Source organism: Herpailurus yagouaroundi, unplaced genomic scaffold (assembly GCF_014898765.1).
Source record: "Herpailurus yagouaroundi ecotype Mexico unplaced genomic scaffold, PumYag 206, whole genome shotgun sequence".
In the NCBI taxonomy this organism is placed as follows: domain Eukaryota; kingdom Metazoa; phylum Chordata; class Mammalia; order Carnivora; family Felidae; genus Herpailurus; species Herpailurus yagouaroundi.
The window spans coordinates 4,374,916-4,398,605 of record NW_024412437.1 but is presented as its reverse complement, the minus strand read 5'-3'; the positions used below and the strand labels follow the sequence as shown (position 1 = coordinate 4,398,605).

Genomic DNA, 23,690 nt, shown 5'->3' with positions numbered 1-23,690 from the left:
GGCGCTCGCGAGGGTGTGCGGGACCCCGCGTGATAAGGCGGGGGTCAGCAGGCCTCTGTGTGACCAGGCGTGTTAGCAGGAGCCCCTTCTTCTCTGTTAGCACAACAACCCGGTGTTTCTGGCTCATTTTGCCCGTCTTTGTAGAGACAAGGACTGATTATTATCATCCCCCTGGGAGCCTTCTCCGGCTTCAAGGAAAATTCCAGCCCCGGAGATCTTGCACAGTGAGTGACAGCTCCTTAATGTGAGGAGTGGTGTGGGCGTGGAGGGTGGGATGTCGGGGCGTCAAAGCCGTCGTGTCTGCTCCTCTGTGATGTCGGGGTTCCCTGCCTGGCACGCTGGCAGTCACAGTGCAGCACGACGGCTCCTGAGAGAAGAAACGTGGGGCCCACGCCCTCACCTCCCGCCCCCGACACTGCCCCCCGACACGGGGTCACGGGACGGGGGGTGCCAGCGCGGCCTGGCTGTGCTGCCTTTGTCTGTGCCCGGGAACGGGATGTGGCGGAGTCTGGCTGGGCGTTGGCCTTGACATTTGCAGGTGGGGAGGGCTGGCCTGTGCCTCAGCCCCGGGGGACGCCCACGGGACACCAGGGGGAGGTGTGAGAGTTGGCAGCCGTTTGGAGCTGAAAGGCAAGGGCTTCTCGCCCGCTCTCTGGAGAACCTGGAAACGACTGGTATTCTCTCTCCTCCGCGATGTGCAAAGGGGTTTTTCTCTCGGGGTGGATGCTAGATCCCAGCGTCTGCTAGTTTGCTCGGGCTGCCGTGACAAAGTGCCATGGGCTCTGTGGCAACGGAGATTTATTTCCTCACGGCTCTGGGGGCTAGAAATCCCAGACCAGGAGCGGACATGGTTGGTTTTCCTCTGAGGCCTCTCTCCTTGGCTTGCAGACGGCCGCCTTCTCCCCGTGTCCTCCCGTGGTCTTCCCTCTGGACGTGTCTGTGTCCTAATCTCCTCCTCTTCTTGTTTTTTAAAAAAAAATTTTTTTTTTTTTGAGAGAGAGAGAGAGAGAGAGGAGGGGGAGGGGGGCAGAGAGAGGAAGACAGAGCATCTGAAGGAGGCTCTGCCCTAACAGTAAGACGGCCTGATATGGGGTTGGAACTCACGAACCACGAGATCGTGACCTGAGCTGAAGTCAGACACTTTACTGACTGAGCCACCCAGGTGCCCCTAAAGTTTAAATTTTAAAACATATTTAAAAAAAATTTTTTTTAAATGTTTTATTTATTTTTGAGACAGAGACAGAGCATGAGCAGGGGAGGGTCAGAGAGAGAGGAGACACAGAACCCGAAGCAGGCTCCAGGCTCTGAGCTGTCAGCACAGAACCCGATGTGGGGCTTGAACTCATGAACTTCGAGATCATGACCTGAGCCGAAGTCAGACACTTTACCGACTGAGCCACCCAGGCGCCCCTAATTTCCTCTTCTCATAAGGACACAGCCCTCTTGGATTAGGGCCTCCCTAATGACCTCATTTTACCTCACTTACCACTTCAAGACCCTGTCCCCCAAGTACACTCCCCTTCTGAGGTACTCGGAGTTAGGGCTTCAACATACAAATTTCGGGGTTCACAAATCAGCCCACAGCAGAGTCTCTCAAGAGTTTCCTTGGAGGACTGGGGAGACCCCTCGGAGGAATTTATATGAGGAAAAGTCTGAGGCAACTCGAGTGGAGTTTCAGCGGCCTGAACTCCCTCAGAATGTTCTCGAGGTTCACGTGCTGTGCCCTCCTCCCACCAGCCCTTCTTTTCTGTGACGGGTGACATGCCTGCCTGAAAGAAATGTGACTCCCCTCATTGTGTTTTTAAAATAACTCTCATTATTCCTCCTCTGAAGATTATTTTCAAACTCTTTATAACTAGCCTTTTTTTTTTTTTTAATGCGAAGAGAAGGAATCCAATCTGCTGACTTTCTATCCGATTTCTAACTCATAAGGCAATTTCTATTTCTTCTCCAATATCTCAACCCCCTGTTCCTATGAAACATTGTTGTCTCATGCAAGAGTTTTTTTTTTTTTTTTTTAAGTTTACTTATTTTCAGGGGCACCTGGATGGCTCAGTTGGTTAAGAGTGAGGTCTTAAGAGGTCTTAAGAGTTGGTTTCGGCTGAGGTCGTGAGCTCACGGTTCATGGGATCGGGCCCCATGTTGATCTGCACGGAGCCTGCTGGGGATTCTCTCTCTTCCTCTCTCTCTGCCCTTACCCCCCCTCAGGGCAAATAAATAAACTTAAAAAAAAAGTTTATTTATTTTGAGAGAGAGAGAGAGAGAGAGAGAGAGAGCGCACACGCAGGAGTGAGAGACGAGCAGAGAAAGGGAGAATCCTGACGAGACTCTGTGGTGATGGTGCAGACATGGGCTCCAGCCCAGGAACCGTGAGATCATGACCTGAGCTGAGATCAAGAGTTGGGACGCTTAACCAACTGTGCCACCCAGGTGCCCTGTCTAAGACTTTTTGTGAATAAATATGGGGTTTCATCTGGCAGCTAATGTGAGAGAGGGGAGGCCTGAGCCCTCACACCAGAAAATCAGGCATTTCTTGGAGTAGCATATAAATCTGAGGCTCACAGTGGGTTGAGAACTGCAGGAGTGACCCCCCGCAGCGCACGGCTCCTGGGTCCCCCAAGTCCAGAAGAAGTGGCCTCCTCTCGGCCCCTCCAACACCCTGCTGGGTTCACCCCTTTTCTGACTGGAGCGGAAATGGATCGTTTCTGTTCTGGAACAATCTGTGAGCCGAGAAAGTGGGCAGATGGAGCTCGTACTCAGTCATGCTCCCTTGTGTGACCCTTCACACACTCTTTGATTCTATGAACTTGCCTGTTGGGTACCCCACGTAAGTGGGACCATGCCGTCTTTCTGTGACTGGCTCTTACTTCGCCTAGCGACGTGTTCTCCGGGCGCATCCTTATCGTGGGATACTGCGGGATGTCCTTCTTTGTAAAGGCTGACTGATGTCCCATTGTATGTCTGTGGCACCCTTTGCCTTGTTCACTTGCTGATGGACGTTTAGGCCGTTGGCCCATCTTGGCCGTTGGGAACGATGCTGCAGCGAACCCGGCAGTGCTAGTCTCCCTTCGAGATCCTGGCTTCGAGTCTTTTCAATGTGTACCGGGAAGCGGGGTTGCTGGGAATTCTAGTTTTAATTTTTGGAGGAACCTTCATACTGTTTTCCACTGCAGCGGCACCATTTTGCATTCCCGCCAACTGTGCAAGAGGGGGCCAAGTTCAATCTCTTCGCTTCCCTGTGTAGAGAACCCTGGGGCCTTCTCAGGCCATCCCTCCCTTCCTATACGCCCTCTATGGTTTTTGTGTGTGTGTGTGTGGGGGGGGGGGGATCTTCTCAGTTATCCTTTTCTTTCCCTGGCTATTTCTTTTCCTATTCCAGTCAGCGCCTTGCCTATCTTTTTGGTGCCTAATTCAGCCTTCAACTGCTGTCTACTGAACACTCCGTGCATAGCATGATACCAAGTGCTTTAAGCGCTTAATCTCATGTAATCTTTGCAACCTCCCTCTGATGATATAGGTACTTTTGTCGTCTCTGTATTATTGTCATCTCTAGGTTACAGAAAAATGAGTCTTAGTGAAATTTAGCAATTGACCTGGCTTGTATATCGAGCAGGGATTTGCACCCAGCTCTCTAGCATTTATCTTAGTTACCCTTTTATTTTTATACACGTGTCTTCCCAATCCTCCGCGGACTTGGAGTATGTTTTCTGCCTCGTTGTACCCCCCACAGTGCTGGGCGCTTACTAATGCTCGATAAATACCAGCATTTGCACGGTAAGTAGAGCAGGGTTTTTATTCCCAGGCACCTGAACACAGCCCTGCGTGCCGAGTTTCTTTTTTTAAAAAAAATTTTTTTTTCAACGTTTATTTATTTTGGGGACAGAGAGAGACAGAGCATGAACGGGGGAGGGGCAGAGAGAGAGGGAGACACAGAATCGGAAACAGGCTCCAGGCTCCGAGCCATCAGCCCAGAGCCCGACGCGGGGCTCGAACTCACGGACCGCGAGATTGTGACCTGGCTGAAGTCGGCCGCTTAACCGACTGCGCCACCCAGGCACCCCATCGTGCCGAGTTTCAAAGATACATTAATTCTATGAAAGCTGCTGCTGTTACCGATTCAAACCACAACCACTAACACACACGTCTCCTGATAAAGTATATATCTTCATGCTTATTGTACATCTTTACGAGTCTATAACATTTGTCTGGCCTCGTAAAGCATTTTTTGCATGATTACTTAATGAGATGCTAAGAGATTACAAAACTGTGTCAGTTACTCGGGCACATACTATCAGTGTCCCCATTTATGGTCCAGGAGGGACGTTCAGAGAGGTTAAGTGAAATCCTGCAGTTGGTAGAGAAATGAAACCCCACGAAGCTGCCGGAATCATGGGCTTCCCTTTGCACTCACTGCAAGCACTGAGCAGAGTCTAAAAGGTAATTGTGAAGGGCTGCACAGAGTGGGGGAGTGTTATTTTATTAAAAAGCGGGAGGACGATGATATAACCAAGTTAGTGAAATGGAGGGGAAGTGGGTGGACCAGTGGCCTGTTTCGGTTTGGGTGGCGGTTGGGATGCAGACGGGTTGGGTTTGAGATGCAGCCCTTCATGAGTACACAGCGGGCTATATGCAGGGGGAAGGCTTCTGGCCAGAGAAGGACAGGAAAGGTCTGTGTTCCTACCTTTGTTGCTTCCTTCGTATTTCATGCCCCTGCTCCTGCTGCTCCCGGAGCCTGGAATGCCGTGGCCCGCCATTTCCCCCACCCTCTCTGATCCCTGGTTCCTATCGTCTTTTGAAGACTCACTCCGAGAGTCCCCGCTGCTGATCCCTCCTGGCACTACTGTGTCCTCGTGATCCCAGGAGCTCACCTTTGCCATCGCACTTCCCATGTTGTCCTATGATATCCTTGTGCCAGACAGTGCACTCTGTGGGCTCAGGGGCCACGTCGCCTTATCTTTGGTTTTCCTGAGTCCACCATGGCTGGTTGTTGAGCGACCGATGGATCCTTGCAAGCACCTGGCAGGCTTGGGGATACATGGTTTCTTCATGAGTAAGCGGTTTCCTGGGGGAACATGGAGCTCGAAACCTCTGCATGGGCTTCGTCAATTCCCATCGTAAACATTGACAAGAGAAACACCTGGGTTGTCTTTTTTTTTTTTTTTTTCCATATAGCTACACTTTATTCTTTTTTAATTTAAAAATTTTTTTAAATTTTTATCCAAGTTAGTTATCACATAGTACAATAATGATTTCAGGAGTAGAATTTAGTGATTCGTCTACATACAACACCCAGTGCTCATCCCAGCAGGTGTCCTCTTTAATGCCCCTTGCCCAGTTAGCCCATCCCTCCGGCTTGCCTTTTCTAAACTGTGCCAACCCATCCGGTTTGTTTTAAAGGATATCCTTCAGTTGACTTTACTTCCGTTTAATTTTTTCAGTGGAAGACTATTTTTTTTTTTTTTTTTTTTAATAACAGTTTAAAAAGTACTCTAAAGACCACCAGGGGTGTCCTTGTGTCTGTCTTCCTGCGGTTCACTCTTCCTCGGACAGTTCACTGTTTCTGTTTGTTTCAATCTCTCTTCGATAGTCACGACTGATTCTTATCTCTGACCTTTATCTCTTTCGAACTTGACGCATTCATTTCCCATCCCCTGCCTGCACTCTGGCTAGCTCGGTCCGTGTTCCGAAGCAGAAAGCGTTTGCTTCCAGAAGGTGCTCCTTCCTTTCCATTTTCTCCATTTTGTATTTAGGTAACTGGCAACTCTGATCACAGGAGTTACAGACTTTGCCCCCCATCACTGAACAAGTCAATCACTTGCAAATACGGTTCATTCGAGTTAACTAGGGCTCTAAAAGCCACGCCTTCCTATTATCTTTCCTGCCGCTGTCTTCATTTATTTATTAACTCATGCATCAGTCGCTTATGGCGTATCATCTATGTGTCAGGCTCTATGCCACGCAGTCATAAGACAGCCTCAGACGATAACGGACAGAAGACCTGCCCTTGAAGAACTTACTCTCTAGGATCAAGGGAATCATGCAATAAACAATGTAATCACTAGGTAGATAGTTTCCTCGGTTAGAAGCTGAGAGCTATAGAAAAAGCGAGTAGGGGGTCAGGAATGCCAGGGGTGGAGTTCAAAGTTGTAGCAGTAAGTAGGATGTTCTCAGGCCTCCTGAGAATGTTAGCTGAAGAAGGTGGTGAGCGAGCGAGCTACGTAGGTTCTTGGGAAGAGTGGTGTAAGCACAGGGACTAGCCAGAGCAAAGGCCCCGGGGCAGGAGGCTGGTATATTCTTGGCATGACCAGAAAGCAGCAAGGTGGCCATTGTGGCTGGATGGGAGGCAGCCAGGTGGGCAGTGGTAGGAGGAAAGTCAGGGGGGAAGGGGTCCCGGCCACTAGAGCAGTAGGGGAACTTTGCCATTGCCTCTGAGTGGAATAGCCTCTGCAGGGTTTTGAGCGGAGGAGGGACATCTTCCAGAATAACTGGTAGACTCACCCTGGCTGCTCTCCTGAGAGGAGACCACGGGGCGGAAGTGGCAAGCATGGGAGCCCCACCATTCCTTGCCTGGACCATTGCAGTAGCTTCAAATGGATGTCCCCACTTGCGTCCACCCTGGCAAACTTCTTCATGCTTCAGTGTTCTTCTGTCTGCCGTGGACCACACTTCGCAAACGTGGGCTGGATGACGCTCCTCTCCAGCAGTCGCTGCTGGAGCAAGATGCACGCTCCGGGAATGGCATTCGAGGGGCCCACTGTGATCTGGCTCCCACCTGTCGTTCCGGCTTCGTCTGCCCCCGCTTTCCGTCCCTCTCTCACCCCGGGCACGGTCGTCCTCCTGTGCCTCGGTTCTTCTTGTCCTCTCACTTTCTGTCCGTCAAAATCCTCTTCTGCTAAGTGCCCCCTTCTCTCTTAGGCCTGCGCAGCGTCTCCAGTCAGAACGCATTTCTCTGGGCTCCCCAGCCCGGCGAGGGTGCTTGTGTCCGTGAGAAAAATGGTTCTGGTCAGCCAGCTTTTTGGGTTCTGTTTTGCAGATTGAAGCGCTGGTGAAGGACATGCAGAACCCAGAGACGGGGGTCCGGGTGCAGAGCCAGAAGGTCCTGGTCACCAGTGTCCCTCACGCCATGACAGGTAATGTATCCTGTGACTTAGTCTTGGCCTCGAGCCATCCACACGCAGGGAATGGTGGCCTAGAGCTCAAGGTCCCAGTTCAGCCCGTGGCCTGTGTTTACACATAAAGTTTTATCGGGACGCAACCACGTCCCTACTTGTGTTTTATCTTTGGCTGTTTTTACGCCACAGTGACAGTTGCATAGTTGTGCAGAGACTGAATTATGGCCCCCCGCAGTGAAGCTATGTACAGCCCTTTAGAGGAAGTTTGCTGATTCCTGGACCACCGGCTCCTTCTGAGGAAGGGGTCGGAAAGGAAAGGAGAAAAAGAACCAATGGGGCACTTTGTGAAGCCATCCCTCCCGGGAGGTCATTTAAAAAGCTTTTACTGTCGCTTTCTGTTTGCCCTGTTTTGATGAAATCAGGTAGCTTGAGGAAGAAAAATACTATCCGGCAGAAATAAATTGGTCTTTGCTCCACCCTGGTCTGATCCACGCTGACAACTTTCTGTTTTTATTAATTAATTAATTTTTAAAAATTGGGCTCCAAATGAGTTAGCATCCAGTGTAATAATGGTTTCAGCAGTGGAATTCAGTGACTCATATAACGCCCAGTGCTCAGCCCGAGAAGTGTCCTCCTTAATGCCCATCAGCCATTTAGCCCGTCCCCCCCAGCCCCTCCCCTCCCGCACCCCTCAGTTTGTTCTCTGTAGTTAAGAGTCTCTTATGGTTGGCCTCCCTCTCTTTTTTATCTTGTTTTTCCTTCCCTTTCCCTATTTTCGTCTGTTTTGTTTCTTAAATTCCACACATGAGTGAAATCATGTGATATTTATCTTTCTCTGACTGAGTTATTTCGCTTAGCATAATACACTTTAGTTCCATCCACATTGTTGCAAATGGCAAGAATTCATTCTTCTTGATTGCCAAGTAATATTCCATTGTTTGTGTGTGTGTGTGTGTGTGTGTGTGTGTGTGTGCGTGTGTGTGTGTGTGTGCGTGTGTGTGTGTGTACATACCACATTTTCTTTATCCATTCATCAGTCGATGGGCATTTGAGCTCCTTCCATAATCTGGCTATTGTTGATATCACTGCTATAAACATTGGGGGTGCACTTGCCCCTTCGAATCAACATCTTTGTACCCTTTAGATAAAGGATATAATAGTGCTATTGCTGGGTGGTAGGGTAGTTCTATTTTTAATTTTTGGGGGAACCTCCATACTGTTTTCCAGAGTGGCCGCACCAGCTTGCACCCACCAGCAGTGTATGAGGGTTCCCCTTTCTCCGCATCCTTGCCAACATCTGTTGTTTCCTGAGTTTTTTTTCAAGTTTATTTATTTTTGACAGAGAGAGAGAGAGAGAGAGAGCGAGCTAGGGAGGGGCAGAGAGAGAGGGAGACCCAGAATCCGAAGCAGGCTCCAGGCTCTGAGCTGTCAGCACAGAGCCCGACGCGGGGCTCGAACCCACGGACTGTGAGATCATGACCTGGGCTGAAGTCGGATGCTTAACCGATGGAGCCACCCAGGCGCCCCCTGAGTTGTTAATGTTCGCCACTCTGGTGTGAGGTGGTATCTCATTGTGGTTTTGATTTGTATTTCCCTGATGATGAGTGATGATTCAGCATCTTTTCATGCATCCGTTAGCCATCTGAATATACTGGCGCCCTCCTTAACCACCCCACGGGATGCCGCCAGTGTCTCCTTTCTCTGGATGTGGGATAAAGGAGCATCATCTGAGGATATTGGCAGAAGGGACCGAACCGCAAAAGAAGAATGAATTTTGATTAATGGGTCGCATATGTCGTATGATTTTGGTTTTTCGGTCAAGAGCGTGTTTCCTACCGAGATATAGTGTCTGCAGAAACAGACAGTTTCTCAAAGCACAAGCCTGGGACTCACCCCTCTGTTCTGCTCCTTGTGAACCCTCACTCTCTCCCCCCCGCCACGACCTCACTGTTTTTCACTCAAGGTGCCCTGGTCTTGGCAGAGATAAGCTGGCTGACACTGTCCTGTTTCCCTTTCTATCTGCTTGGAAGAAAGAGTGCCCCCACCATCAGTGTATCATGCAGGCTTCCGTGAGTGCAAGCCACAGAAGACCAACTTGGCTGGTTGGAGCAAAAGAGCAGTTGATCGGAACGGAACAGGGTAGCTCACAGAAGAAAAGGAAACTGACGAGCCACCCCTGGGAGAGGCTAGGAACCAGTGTAGCACAGGCGCCCAAAGAGCAGGAATAAATGGGCAGACTCCTCAGGGTGGTCCTGGTCCTGTTTCCTCCCAGCCTTTAAGACGTACGGGGGGGGGGGGGGGGGGGGGGGGGGGTGGGGCGGGGGGGACCGGGACCATTCTTCCGGAAGGCATCCCTGCCCCGCCCCCCTCCGCTCCTGGTTGTCATTAATTGTGGCTTGGATTCTCCACTGGATTGGGAAGCCTTCACATCGCATCTTTCTCACCTGGGTAACCCCAGTGCTTAGCAGAGCTGCTGGTCAGGCAGGGGGGGAGGTTTAACAGAAGTTTGCTGAATGCGTGAGCCGGTGCTGGCCTAGAGCTGTGCAGAGAGCACTGGACATTGAGGGGCACCTGGGATTGAATCTTTCAGGTGCCTTTTTCAAGCCGTGTAGCCCTTGCCTCAGTGTTTTTATTTTAAAAGCAGGAATAGTGGGGGGCGCCTGGGTGGCTCAGTCGGTTAAGCATCTGACTTCGGCTCAGGTCATGATCTCAAAGCTCATGAGTTTGAGCCCTGCGTCGGGCTCTCCGTTGACGGTGTAGCGTCTGCTTTGGATCATCTCTCTCCCTTCTCTCTGCCCCCCACCCGCTTGTGCACTCTCTCTCTTTCTCTCTCTTAAAAATCAATAAATGAACATTAAAAAAAACAGGATTCGCAATCCCTGTCTACGAGAATGATGGCGGGTGTTAGGTGAGATAGTACTTACGTGGTCAGCAAGCATGGATGCTTGATGTGTGGTGACAGCAGGCGATTCCCCACACTGTGTCACTTAACACCCACAACAAAGTTAGGGATAGACACGACCATCCGCATTTTGCAGGTGGGGCCACGGAAAAGCAGAGAGGCTCAGCAACGTGTCCCCGTGTCACTACACTCACACGTGGCTGAGCTTGGATCTGATCCCAGCTGTGTGACTCCAGTGTCCATACCCTTACCCACTGTCGGTGCGCATAAGCTGCTCCTTTTCCTTGCACACGGGGCGCCCGTGGTTCCTGGATTTGGCCGAGGCAGCCGACCCTGCCATGTGTTCTCTTGTTCCTCCCGTGTGGGTGAATTTCAGCTGCTGCTGGAACGGGTCTCAGGGAGAAGCCTTGGGTCCTGCATCAGCACTAATAAAAGCAAACCGGGTAATCAGTCTCTAACTCCTCAGATGGCAGGTGACCCAGGACTTCTGGGGATGACGGTGGCTGATGCGGAGCCTGCCACGCCATTAGCACAGACCACGTGGTGCCGAAGCCGGTGGCTCTGTAATCCCATTTGGTCTATTTCGGGAAGCAGTCAAGTGGATGAGAAAACCCTCGGCTCCTTGGTGGAGAGCGCTAATCAAACTGCTGTCTGCTTGGGTCTCTCTCTCTCTCTCTCTCTCTCTCTTGGTCTACATGCCTCCCGAGTAGCATTCAAGGAGACCTGGGGTGGAAAGTCTAAAACACCCAGTCCTAGGATTTTAAGGAGGATTTTAGATGAAGGCTTTTGCTTGAGAACAGCCAACCACGGGTGAATAAAACTAAGAACAAGAGATGAAAACCCACCGGAAGTGAGAATGGTGGGCATGTGGGCAAGGACAGAGATAATGTCTGAACGTTCGTGCCCCAGGGCATGGACAGGAAGGTAAGAATTACAGGTTGTCCATCCTAAGTCATGCTGCGGGCAGGTAATTAAGCCCAGAGAGTGTGTGAGTGGGTGATAAGGGCCTTCCCTGGAAGGCCCCAGAAGAAATGCCCCTTCACTAGCTCTGAAGAGGGATGCAACAGTCCAGCCACAAGGACACGGGCAGTGGGGTCTCAGACCCGGATCCTCCTTCTTGGTGTGTGCTGTGGGCCAGTCCTCATGCAGGCAGGGGTCCAGGGTTGGCCTGTGAAGTTGCTGGAAAATGTGGTTATTGCTGTTTGCCAGATGGTGTCTGGTGAAGGGTGGTTCCTTCCAGGACATCTCGTCTTTCTTTAGGTGCCTTCCTCGTACAAGGAGTCTGTTCCACTAAGGGGGTGCAGGGCCCAGGTTGAGGAGGAACCACACAGCTCCTTGGGGTCCTGCAACAGTTCTGGATTGCTTTTGGAACTTGGCTCCCTTTGGCCCTTAGATAAATCTGAATCCTTGGGAGATGGGCAGGAGGGGGCGCTTCTTCTCTCCTGATCTCTCCTGATCTCGTCCCCGTCTGCCTCACCTGCTTTTTTTTTTCCCACACCAGTCTTCACTCTGCAGTATTGTTCCCAGGCTGGCCCCTCCCTAAGACCTGCCGAGCCCAGGTCGTGACTGCAAATGGTGCTCCCATTCCATTGTCTGAAGTTATAAATCAATCCACAGAGTGTTACTAGAATATGTCCCACCCTCCTGCTTCGACCAGAGTACTTTCACAATGACCTGAGAGGCCGGGTCTGAATTTCGAATTTTCGGACTCCTCAGAGTTCTGCCTGGGAACTTGGGAGCCGGGGAGAACCATCCCCTACCCTTAGCTCATTCCCACTTTTTCTCCCATCCCTGGTTCTGATGTCCCTTCATGTGACCAGGCTCCATCTGGAGCCCCACAGGTAGCATGCCTTGGGTCTGGTTTTTTTCAGGGCTCAGACTTAGGCTCTTTACTTCCTACTTGATAAATACTAGTCCATGCACACATTATTGTAAGGTAAGGAAATAAACACCACAAGAGAGGTGAAGAATTGAGGGTGTGGGGGGATGTTAAGCTGGAAATCTGGCCGGAGTCAGATCGTGGACGACCCTGAATTATGGGTTGTGGGGTTTTGGGTTGAACATAGTGACGGGGGTGCGGTGGAGGGGAGGCCCCGAAAGTTTTGAGCCGATGAGGGATGAGATCACAGCTGAGCCTGGAGGAGACCCCGTGGGGTAACAGCGTGGAGGAGGGTGTGGAGGTCGGGGGCTGGGCTGGGAAACTCTGATGATGGCCAAATACCTCTGGTTTGCAGGCAGTGATATTCTCCAGTGGATCGCCCAGCGGCTTTGGATCTCCAATCTGGGTGAGAGCTCCTCAGGCACTCCGTCGACAAGGACCAAAGAATCTCTGGAGGCCAGAGACTAAATGGAGGCTTAGCCTCTGTCTCTGAGAAATTGACATTGGAGAGACAAGGCATTCGTGTGAAAAACAACCAGAATCAAAAGCGAAGGCGTGACAGATAATTGGGGAAGAGAAATGGTTGTTTCATTCAAAATGTTGGGAGCACGTACATAACAGGCAACCAGGGTAGAATCAGTCAAGACAGAAGTCTTGGAGGGGTGATGCACGCATACGGCTGGTCTCGAAAGAAGGGCCGCTAGCAGACTGTGGAGGGGAGTTCCGAGGGTCTGTCGTCCCAGAGGGGAAACTGGCAAGAGCAGTGGTGTAGAAATGGGCTGAATGAGACAGAGAGGGGGACGAGGGGGAAATTGGGAGAAATGACTTCAGCTGGGTATGGCGGGCAGGGTAGGGACAGGCGTGTAGCTGGCATATTTGCAGATTCCGAGTTTCCTCTGGGAGGCAGCCAATAGGAGGTCATGGGGGAGTTTTGAGCCATATGTGTGATAATCATATGTAAGCTAGGATGTTTGCAGCACTTTGAGGGATGGGTTGGAACAGAAGGAATCTGAGGCACAGACTTCCCACTAGGAAAAAAGGCTCTTGGTATCACACGGCATAGAAAATGAGACTTGTCTACGATGGGGGGGGGGGGGAGTGAGACATGAAGAAGGAGGGATGGGGAGAAGGTCTCTCAAAGCGTTGGAGGCTGAGATACAGGAGGGGTTGTGGGTTGGGTCCTTGGGCCCGAGGACGGCAGGGATAGAAAATTCTCTCGATGATGGCAAGACACCTGCTTCCTTGGTGACTCTGAGAAAGAGCCAGGAAGGTTTTCCTTTAATTGATGCAAATCCAGAAACAAGGCTATGTTTCCAAGCACATTGGAGGTGGGCTAGGTAATAAAGTGAGGTGGGGAGGAGCCGGGGGATCCATACCTAGGATGCGGGTAGAATGGAGCTTGGGGATAGAAGTTGACAGTAAACATGGCCTCCTCTTTCCTTTCCTTTTTGAGGGAGGAACTCTCTGGTGGTCAGATACATTCTCTCCCTGCTCCTGGGGACTTCTCCAGAGCCAAAGGGCCCAAAGAAGCTTCTCTAAACATCTGCAGTGGACCACCTGTGATACCCATGAACATTTGGGTTCTCTGGTTCCCCCCAGACTTATGAGTTGTCATTCTTGGGGGTCGAGCTGGGGAAGTCTTCCTCTTACCATGCTCCCCAGCTGAAATTTGCCCATAGCCAAGTTCAGGAACCACTGTCCTCTCTCCTTAGATGAAGTGCTGTTTGGATGGGGCGCCTCTCCTGGAGTTTGGGGTGCTGTGTGGGGGATGGGCAATGAGCTTCTGCCTTCAGTGTCTGCTGTTAACTTCCATGTCTTAACTGTTTCTTCCCAGAGGCACAGAACTTGGGCAACTTTATTGTCAAATATGGCTACATTTACCCTCTGCAGGATCCCAGGAATCTCGTACTCAAGTCTGACAACAGCCTCTACCGGTTTCAGGTGGGTCTTGGCCTTGACCTTGGTGTTAATATGGGATTAATCTTATCTGAGAAGGGAATTGCATGGCTTCATATCCTCACAGATCAGAACTTTAGAAATGGTGGGGGAGGGGGCTGAGGTCGTTTCATCTCAAGCCACAGGGCTGGGGGCCCAGGGGGACAGTCAACAGCGTGGGTTGTAAGCCCACGCTTACGTGCTTTCCTGGTTTCTTTTATAGACGCCGTATTTCTGGCCCACCCAGCAGTGGCCGGCTGAAGATACAGACTATGGTAAAACTCCATCCCCCTATGCCTTTGGTAGTGCTCAACGTGCTGCTTATTTACTCGCTGCACCTTGGTGACGTTTGTCTTACTGTCATCACGACCTTTATGTCCGTTCACATCTGTATTGGGTGTGTTCCCAGGGAAGGGAGCAAGGATCTGCTGAAACTTCTCCCTACCAAGCCAAGCACAGCAGCCTCGTGCATATAATGGCGCAGATGCCGTTTTAAAATATGGTGATGATGGAAAATGTCATTGCTTTCTTTTGCAGCCATCTATCTAGCCAAGCGAAATATAAAGAAGAAAGGGATTTTAGAAGAATATGAAAAGGTACAGACATGCTTTCAAGTATAAGTTATTATAATTGGAATAAAGTCTTGAGCTGTTTTTTTTCCTCTTCCCCCTTGGTTACATCATGTGTACCCTCATCATCCATCATCCATCCATCCATCCATCTATCATCCATCCATCCATCCACCCACCCATCATTTATTCATCTATCTTCCATTCATCCATCCACAATCTAACCATCCGTCCATCCACCATCTATCCATTCATCCATTCACCCCCCCTCCCTGCCCCCCACCCCTCCAACCATCCACCCACCCATCCACCATCTATCCATTCACCCACCCATCCACCCATCCACCATCCATCCACCATCCACCATCCACCCATCTACCCATCCATCATCCATCCATCCATCCATCCATCCATCCATCATCCATCCACCATCCATCCATCCATCCATCCATCCATCACCCATCCATCCACCATCCACCATCCATCCATCCACCATCCACCATCCATCATCCATCCATCACCCATCCATCCATCATCCATCCATCCATCCACCCACTGTCCATCCATCTACTATTCATCCGTCCATCTATTTGGAAGCAGCTTGCTGAAATAAATTCTTCCCCATGTCAAGCTTCAGTTTCTCCTGCTGTAATTTAAGCCCTTGCCTCAGTGGCTACTGGACACACGTTAGCTACTCCCTTCCGTTCGCTGTCCTATTAATGAGACAATTAATATGCATGATAATGGACATTATGTGATAAACAGATGTGAACTTGAGTTTGTGATGGGAAAACAATAGTGTAGCTTTGGTTTTAGGCCGGATGAGTCAGATTTCTCAAAGAACACATGCATCCCTTAAAAGGCTAGATTCCTGTGCAGACAGCAACAATCTTGCCGTGTTTTTATTCTTTACAAATATGTATTTTGAAGGGCCCACATCATACCATGTTAGGATTTGTCTTTGTGCATTTGTGATGCTCTGTTGTTGAATACTGAGCTTCTACATTTCCCCTCACACGGTTCCCCTCTTCCTAATCAGATTTGGGATACATTTATTAAAAAAAAAAATCCAAGCCAGGGTGTGGCTTTTTGAGAAGCTTTAGATCTTTTTGTGAAGGCTTTTGTTGTGAAGGCTTTTTGAGAATTCAGTGCTACCTTTTGAGCGAATGCCTTCACAAAGCTGGGATGGGAGATCATCTGGCTGCATCTAGAGCCAGGGGCACAGCCTCATTGACTTAGAGCTTGCTTCCGTCTGCACACAGCCTATGTTGTAGGCCTTAGCGTTCTTTTTGTTCTCCATTTCTAGGAAAATTACAACTTCTTGAACAAAAAAATTAACTACAAGTGGGACTTTGTCATTATGCAGGCCAAAGAACAGTACAAGTGAGTGAAAGATCACGTTTGTCTGTTGGTCCTTCCTCCCTCCTTTCCTTCTTTGTTTCCTTTTATCGTAACAAATTTATTGGGCTTTTACTGTCAAACGCTGGGCTCGGCATGGGGAATATGAAGGCACAGTCTGGGGTCAGGCGGACGAGCAAACAGGCTGTGATGCTACACTGAGATGAGGTCTCACACAGGTGTCTGCAGGAGAGCTGGAGAAACAGCATTGAACCTGAAGCTGCCTAGGAGGTTGCCGGGTAGGGGGAAGGGTGGTGCTGGCGGATGGAGAAGAAGGGCGAGGTGAGAGGAAGGATCTTCAAAGCAGAGAGAACCAGAGTCTGGAATCGGGGGAATGCCCACTTGGTGCAGTTTTGTGTAGCTGGAGCAGAGAGCACAGAGCCTGGAACCAAGAGAAGTGAGACCCGACATGTTAGCAGGAGCAGATCGGGAGAGGGTTTAGCGCTAAGGGCCATGGGGAGCCATAAAAAGATCTAAAGCAGATTTGCACAGTAGAACCACCCACGACTGGTCTCATTTGCCTGCCATCCACTTCAGAACTGGAGCCGGAAGTCCCCGTGAAGGCTCTGCCTTGTCTACGAGAGCCAGATGTCAATGTTGCAGAGAGTGAATCCGTCAGGACGATGTTAGGCTGTCATAACAAACATCCCCCCAAGCCTCAGGAGCACGAAACCACGGGTTCATTTCTTGCCTGCGCTTCATGTCCACTGTGGCTTAGCTGGGGCCCTGACATGCTTTGTGCCCACTCCAGGACCCATGCTGAAGAAGTGGCACCATCCAGGCTTCACCTGTTGCTGGAGTAGAGGGAGGCAGAGCCTGTATGGGTCACGAGCGATGCATGTCACTTGTGTTCACAATTCATTAGCCCAACAAAGCGGCTTCTATGGTTGTGCCCAACTTTAAACTCCTTTGGGTGGGGATGTACAATCCTACTGTGTGCCTGTGATGTGGGGGAGTCAAGAATACCTGGGGACCAATACCAGATATCACCAAAATGGGTAAGTCCAGTCAGCCTCACTTGCCCAGGCAGGTCCAGTTTCTGGAAGGTCTACCCTTGCTGGTGCGTGGCTGGGCTGAACAGTGGAATCTCATCCAAGAGCCTTGGGATCCGAGTAGTGGTGGATTGGTTAGGGCTCTCTACAGAAACCGGAATACTAGGATATGTATGTATGTATATCAGAGGTTTATGATAAGGAATTGGCCCATACAACTACAGAGGCTGCGAAGTGACATGACCTACGGCTGGCAGGCTGGGGATCCAGAAGCCCTGGTGTGATAGGTTCGTCTGGAGGCTAAGCAGCTGGAGGTCCGGACGCTGACGTTTCAGTTGAGCCTGAAGGCAAGGAAAGACTGATGTCCCAGCTCAAGGCCACCAGGCAGGAGGGATCCCCTCTCATTTAGGGGAGATCAGTCTTTTTGTTCCATTCAGGCCTTCAACTTTAAAATACCCTCAGCTGAAAACATCCTCAGGGATACATCCAGAATAACATTTGACCAATTCTCTGGGCACCCCATGGCCCAATCAAGTTGACACATAAAATTAGCCATCATGAGAGGGTGAGCACTATTATGCAGAAGGGCCTGTTAGGGGCAGGGTGGCGGTGGGGGGGGGAGCATAAAAGTTCTAATGGCAGATGGCTTTATTGCTTCGGAGAGGGACTGTCTGCTCTGAGGCTTTAAATTCAGGTAGAGGAGCATTACTGAGAGACCTGGAGAGGGTCTTTCGCCGCTGACATGTTTCTGCCTGGGTGTGCCTGAGGCAGAACAGCTGTGGGGAGTGCTCTAACCTCCCATCACTTGTGTTTGTTCATAAGGTTTCATTTGGTGAGTTCCCTGTACCGCCTCCGTTTATGATGGTGAGAGCAAGTGCTCACAGCAGGAACTCTTGTCACCCCTCACATCCACAAATGGGGAAATGGAGGCTTAGAGAGGTTAAAAAGTCCTTGGCAAAGTCGCTCTTGAGGTAATGGTCAAGGCTGGGCTAGTGTTACTTAGGTCTAGTCGATGCACCAGTTTTGAGTTTCTACTGGGTTCCACACTGGGCTGGAACCCCCTCATCCTCCTCTACCTCTCTGCTCTGAGCAGGATAGCCCAGCGACCCTGACATGCCTTCCAGGACGCCCTAGCTGTGTGTGCAACTCAGGGCTATTCTCAGTGGCTCCCCCGGCCCTAGCACTCAGACTTGGCCTTAGCCTGGACAGAGCTCTGCGTTGCTGTGTGATAGGGCATCCCCTCCTCCATCGTTTCTGGCTGCTTTGGGATGAGCGATTCCGAAAAGACTCTGTCCTTCTGAGATACTGGCTTTTCCCTACTAATTCCATTGCTTAACTCAAAGGCTGCCTCTAACTTCATTTCTAGGGTGTGCAGCGGCGAATTTTATGTGTTAACTTGGCTAGGCCGTGGTACCTAGACAGCAGGGCCACCGCCAGTCTATGATGACACTGTGAAGGTATTTTTTAGATGAGGTTAACATTTACATCAGTAGACTTGGAGTAAAGCAGATTACCTCCGTAGTATGGGTGGGCCTGATCTAATCAATTGAAGGCTTTAACTAAAAAAGCTGAGGGTGTTTTTTTTTTTATTTTAATTTTTTATTTTTTTTACAATATTAACAAATTTTTTAAACATTTATTTGTTATTGAGAGACAGAGAGACACAGAGTGTGAGTAGGGGAGGGGCAGAGAGAGGGGGAGACACAGCATCTGAATTAGGCTCCAGGCTCTGAGCCATCGGCACAGAGCCCACCGCAGGGCTTGAACTCAGATGGCGGGATCATGACCTGAGCCGAAGTCGGACGCTCAACCGACTGAGCCACCCAGGCGCCCCTTTAATCTTTGTTCTTAATTTTTATTTTTGAGAGAGAGTGAGAGACAGAGTGTGGGTGGGGAGGGGCAGAGAGAGAGAGAGAGAGAGAGAGAGAGACATAAAATCTGAAGCAGGCTCCAGGCTCCCAGTGGTTAGTGTAGAGCCCGACACAGGGCTCGAACCCACAAACCGTGAGATCGTGAGATCGGGAGCCGAAGTCGAATGCTTAGCCGACTGAGCCACCCACGTGCCCCAAAGACTGAGGTTTTTCTGAGGCAGAAGTAGTTCTGCCTTCAGATTGCCTTTGGACTCAAGTTGCAACATCAGCCGTTTCCTGGGTCTCCAGCCTGCTGGCATGCATGTCTTGTGGAATTTAGACTTGCCAGCTTCCTCAGTTGTGTGTTACTCAACAAATAAACTCTGCCCCTATCTATCTATCTATCTATCTATCTATCTATCTATCTATCTATCTAATCTATCTCCTACCGGTTCTGTTTCTCTGCAGAACCCCGATTAATACAAACACAGGGTCTCACCACAAAGTTAGGTTGGCTGTGTATGTGTTGGTGGCTCATGAGGTAGCCATTTGGTTATACTGAGCCTCTCAACACAAACCTCTATTCCGAATCCCAGACTCATTGCATGTTGACGTCGCATCTCAAACATAACTTGTTCGTATTTGAATGTTTCGCTCCCTCGCACCCCAAACCTCTTCCTCTAGTGTTACCCCCATCAGTACGGGGAACCCCGTTTACCTCCTGCCCACAAGCCCTCACGCCCCCTGTGTAGTCATCCAGTCCTGTTGCCACTTCTGGCAAAATTCCTGCCACCCCACCTCCTCCCTTCTGTGTGCCCCCCCTTCCCCTGAGTTGGTTGAACCAACCTCGCTGTCACCCAGGCCATGGCAGTATCCCCCCAGTTGGCCTCTTCGCTCCCATGTGCCCCTATTTTTAAAATATATTTATTTATTTTTGAGAGAGACATAGAGATGCACAGAGCATGAGTGGGAGAGGGGCAGAGAGAGGGGGAGACCCAGAATCCAAAGCAGGCTCCAGGCTCCGAGCTGTCAACACAGAGCCCGACGCGGGACTCGAACTCATGAGCCGCGAGATCATGACCTGAGCTGAAGTCGGACGCTTCGATGACTGAGCCCAGGTGCCCCTGCCGCCATTTTTGAAACAAAAATAGAGCCCTGTCACCCTTCAGAGTGAGAGATCTCTCAGTTCAAATGTCACATGCTCAAAGAGGCTTTTCTGATTAGTTGTTGTTATTGCACACAGATCATCCTAAAAGTGGTTCAAAACAGCAACAGTCACTTTATTATCTTTCAAGGTTTCTGTTGGTCTGGAATTTGGGAAGGGCTTGGCTGGGCAGTTCTGGATCTGAGTCTCTCACATGGTTGTGGTGGGAGGGCTGGAGCTGGGGCCCTCAGCACCTGGCTGGGCATTTCCTGCCCTCGTCTTGTAGCCTCTGGACTGCTTGGGCTCTCTCACAACATGGTGGCATTGGGGCAGTCACATTGCTTGCAGGTGGTTGGAAGCTTCAAGGGCAGATATTCCAGTGAGGAGGATGGCAGCTGTCCCACCTTTTAGGGCCCAACCTCAAACATCGCAGTGTGCCATTTCTGACATATTATATTGGGTTGAAACAGCCCCAAGAAACCCAGCTGGGTCCCAGGAGGGGAGGACATAGACCCTCCTCTCGATGGGAGGAATGCCAAGGAATTGTAGACAGATTAACAAGCTCCACAGGGGCCATCTGAGATTGTGCATTAGAGCACCTGAACTTTTCCTTAGAGCTCATAAGGCAGTATGTAATTGTATTTCTTTTTTTATTTTCTCTTTTTAATATCTTAAAATTTATTTATTTACTTCGCGATAGAGAGCACAAGAGGGGAAGGGGCCAACAGAGGGAAGAGAAATCCCAATCAGGCTCCATGCTGTCAATGCAGAGCCTGATGCGGGCTTTGAACTCGTGAACCATGAGATCATGACCTGAGCTGAAATCAAGAGTCAGACGCTTAACCGACAGAGTCACTCGTGTGCCCCTTTCTTCTTTTTTTTTTTTAATATTTATTTTTGAGAGACAGAGCAAGAGAGCACAAGCAGGGAAGGGGCAGAGAGAGGGACAGAGGATCCGAAGCGGGCTCTGCGCTGACAGCAGCCAGTCTGATGCTGGTCACAGAAGAGCCAGAGAAGAAGCCAGAAAGGACCATTACTGTAAATTAGCAATCGGCTGTATTCATAAGACTCTCCAGCATTGTGGAAACTCCACAGTGCCTCGGGCCGTCTGTGGCCCATCCTCCTGAGGACGCGGGGTAGTTAACCTGGTGGAAAATCCAGTTAGGCCGGCAAGGGGAAGGAGAAGGGATGGTGTTTATATTTAATTTCCAGAGGAAGTTGGCAAAACACCCGACTGGAATGGCGCTCTGCACCCACCTGGCCCTCTAGATGTGATGATGTTATTGACGATGCATTCGCTGGCGGATAAGTCTGCTGTCTCTGTCTTCTGGAGGGCATGTACGTCATCCCACGTTGCCTGGAAAACCAGCATAGCCACGTGGGTGCAGGTCGCCGTGGAAATAGTGGCAAATGGGGCCCCTGGCACCGTAATTAATGTCGCCCGGCTTCCGTAGGAGGAGAGCACAGCATCATTTCCTACCCATAATGGGAGAAGGGGGAGAGAGAGATAAGAGGGAAGATAAATAGCCTTTCACCATAATCAGTTGGGTTTGGAAAAAACCCCGACTTGGCACGAACTCTGTGAAGTGACAGAGCGGGAATGACCGGGAGGGAGACACACACGACCCCCCCCCCCCGCCCCCACCCCCACCCGAGGCCCAGCATCGTCCCTGGTAGCAAGCTCTGGCATTGCCTGCTGCCACTTGTCCGGGTGTTGACCACGGTGTTTATCGAAGCAGGGAAATGTTAAGCCAGGTGGTCCGATGTCATCAACCCTGAATGTCGTCTGCACTCGCTGTGGTGGTGAAGGTGGAGGGGATTCGATTCTGGGGCTGAGTCACGGTGGCGTGGCTGCGTCGCAGCACAGGGCTGTCGGGTAGAGCCGTGCTCTGCCCCTTGCTGCCACCGTGACCCTCCGCGGGGCGTTCAGTCTGTCTTTACTTCAGTCCGCCGAGCTGCGAGGTGAGACAAGGTCACTGGGGAGGATTACGTGAGTTCACATGTGTGAGAGGACCTAGCACGAGAGGGTGATATTAGTGTTTGCTGTCATTGTTACGATTATGGGCAAACACAGATGACTTGGAGAGGCGGGGGGAGTGGTCTGGGGCTTTGGGGACGGGCTGCATCACTGAGCAAACGGAGCAAAGTCTCACTGGCCTTGATGCGGCTTTTGGTTTTTCAGGACTGGGAAGGAAAGGAATAAAGCAGACAGGTATGCGTTGGATTGCCAGGAGAAGGCGTACTGGCTGGTCCACCGATGCCCTGTGAGTATTACCCTTCCTGGTCCCACCCATCTGTCACCCCGTCCTCACCATCCCTTTTGCTGGCTCATCTCCCTCTGGGGCTGGAACTGAATCAGCAAGAGCGGTGGCTTAGTGTTGGGTTAACATCCAGGTGCCTCTCGGTGGAAGAGGAAAGAGATGGCTTGGAAGGAATGAGCTTGTGGCTCATCTGTTGGTCTGTTGGTGTTGGGTCTAAGTGAAGCCAGCCGTGGGAGGAACCTGAATGAGCTTGCCTTTTATAACATAGAGGTGGAATTGTGTGTGTGTGTGTGTGTGTGTGTGTGTGTGCGTGTGCCATGATACCTTGGAAAAGGAACACGGGAAGAAAAAACTAGAACCCAGGCTCCATGTAAAATGCTGCAGGGAACTGGAAGCCATGCCTTGTGTCTCTTGCTCCCTCTCCGTTTGCTTTTCTAGATCCTTCCCCAGCAGCGGAGGCGGGAGGGGGCTAGAGGGAAGGAGTGTGTGCTGTGCCTCCCTGCTCAGAGCTCGGGGACTTTAAGTGGCCCAGAGAGACAAGCTGCGTATAAGTGACGTCACTTGTTACCGCTGGTTACCGGGAAGTGGTAGTCCCGCCCCCCAGCAGAGAAGCGTGCAGTCACGGTCACCCACTGGGGTTAACTCTGCTGCCTCAGTTTACTCCAGTGTCAGACCCAGGTGCTGCCCACGGGTCGCTACAGGGATTCTGAAAAGTGAACGCAAATGTCATTCCTCTTCTTCCTCCACTTTTCCTGCCCGCCAGGTGGCCGAATTCTCAGAACCAGCACGTGAGCTGGGTCGGTCACGGTGCCAAAGCTTCTGGGGTTTTGAACTTGGAGCTCGTCAGATTTGGGCCATTTGGGCCATTTTCTTTCTACATTCAGAACCAGATATCGCATGCGGTGTGCCATCTGTGGGGGCATCGATTTGCACGCCTCGCTGCTGAGGTCAAGGTCCTGGGGTTGATCCCCAAGAAGCTTGTTGGGTGTTGCTTTGTTTCAGGCTTCCTTCCCCTAGACAAACCAGTTAGCTGACGCCCGACACAGGTCCCCTGGGTGAAGGAGTGCCGACTGGGATGACAGGGTCCTAGAGAGACAGCCAAGCACGCCTTCCCCGCCCCTCCCCTTCGTAGCTCAGGAGTGACATCTTTGTTCAGCCTGCCTCCTGTCATCTGTTCCTAACCGGGAGCCTTGGTGAGGATAAGGGCAAATGACGGGTAAGCCACTCATCTGGCAAGATGTCCTGGTGCCCGTGGCACTCGTGATGGAGGAGACCCTGCTCCTTGCACGGTGGAGAATGGCTTCCGTGGTACATGCAGAGACTCCGTGGTGGGGAAATAGCCGGGTGACTGCATCGCTTGCAACGTGACATCGACGGGCTGTGCACAGGATCCGCCCCGGGCCTCTCTCCTCCCCTCTGTCCCCGCAGCCACGAGGCCTGTAGGGAACAGAGTGAAAACCAGATGATCTGAGTTCTCCCCATGTCTTGGGGAAAGCTCTCAGCCCCCGCCCCAGGCAACTGGCCGAGTGGCTGCACAAGTATGATGTGGCTTGTGGCCGAGTGGCTGCACACGGTATGATGCACAAGTCCCTGAATTTGACAAGGCGACTCTGTGATTACTGCTTCTTCCACCATCACCTGTGCCGCC

The 23,690-nt window shown here is 50.9% G+C and overlaps 1 protein-coding gene across 3 annotated transcripts in view; it reads left to right on the top strand.

The window, feature by feature from the left end:
- The window catches only part of RGS9 (regulator of G protein signaling 9), a 96,870-nt gene that overhangs the window by 32,567 nt on the left and 40,613 nt on the right, over positions 1-23,690 (top strand). For all 3 annotated transcript variants that reach the window (XM_040452183.1, XM_040452182.1, XM_040452184.1), the window contains exons 2-8: positions 7,034-7,130; positions 12,249-12,299; positions 13,728-13,834; positions 14,052-14,103; positions 14,366-14,424; positions 15,704-15,780; positions 21,964-22,045. In XM_040452183.1, coding sequence (XP_040308117.1) covers positions 7,034-7,130; positions 12,249-12,299; positions 13,728-13,834; positions 14,052-14,103; positions 14,366-14,424; positions 15,704-15,780; positions 21,964-22,045 — 525 coding nt within the window. The remainder of the gene's footprint in view (positions 1-7,033; positions 7,131-12,248; positions 12,300-13,727; positions 13,835-14,051; positions 14,104-14,365; positions 14,425-15,703; positions 15,781-21,963; positions 22,046-23,690) is intronic.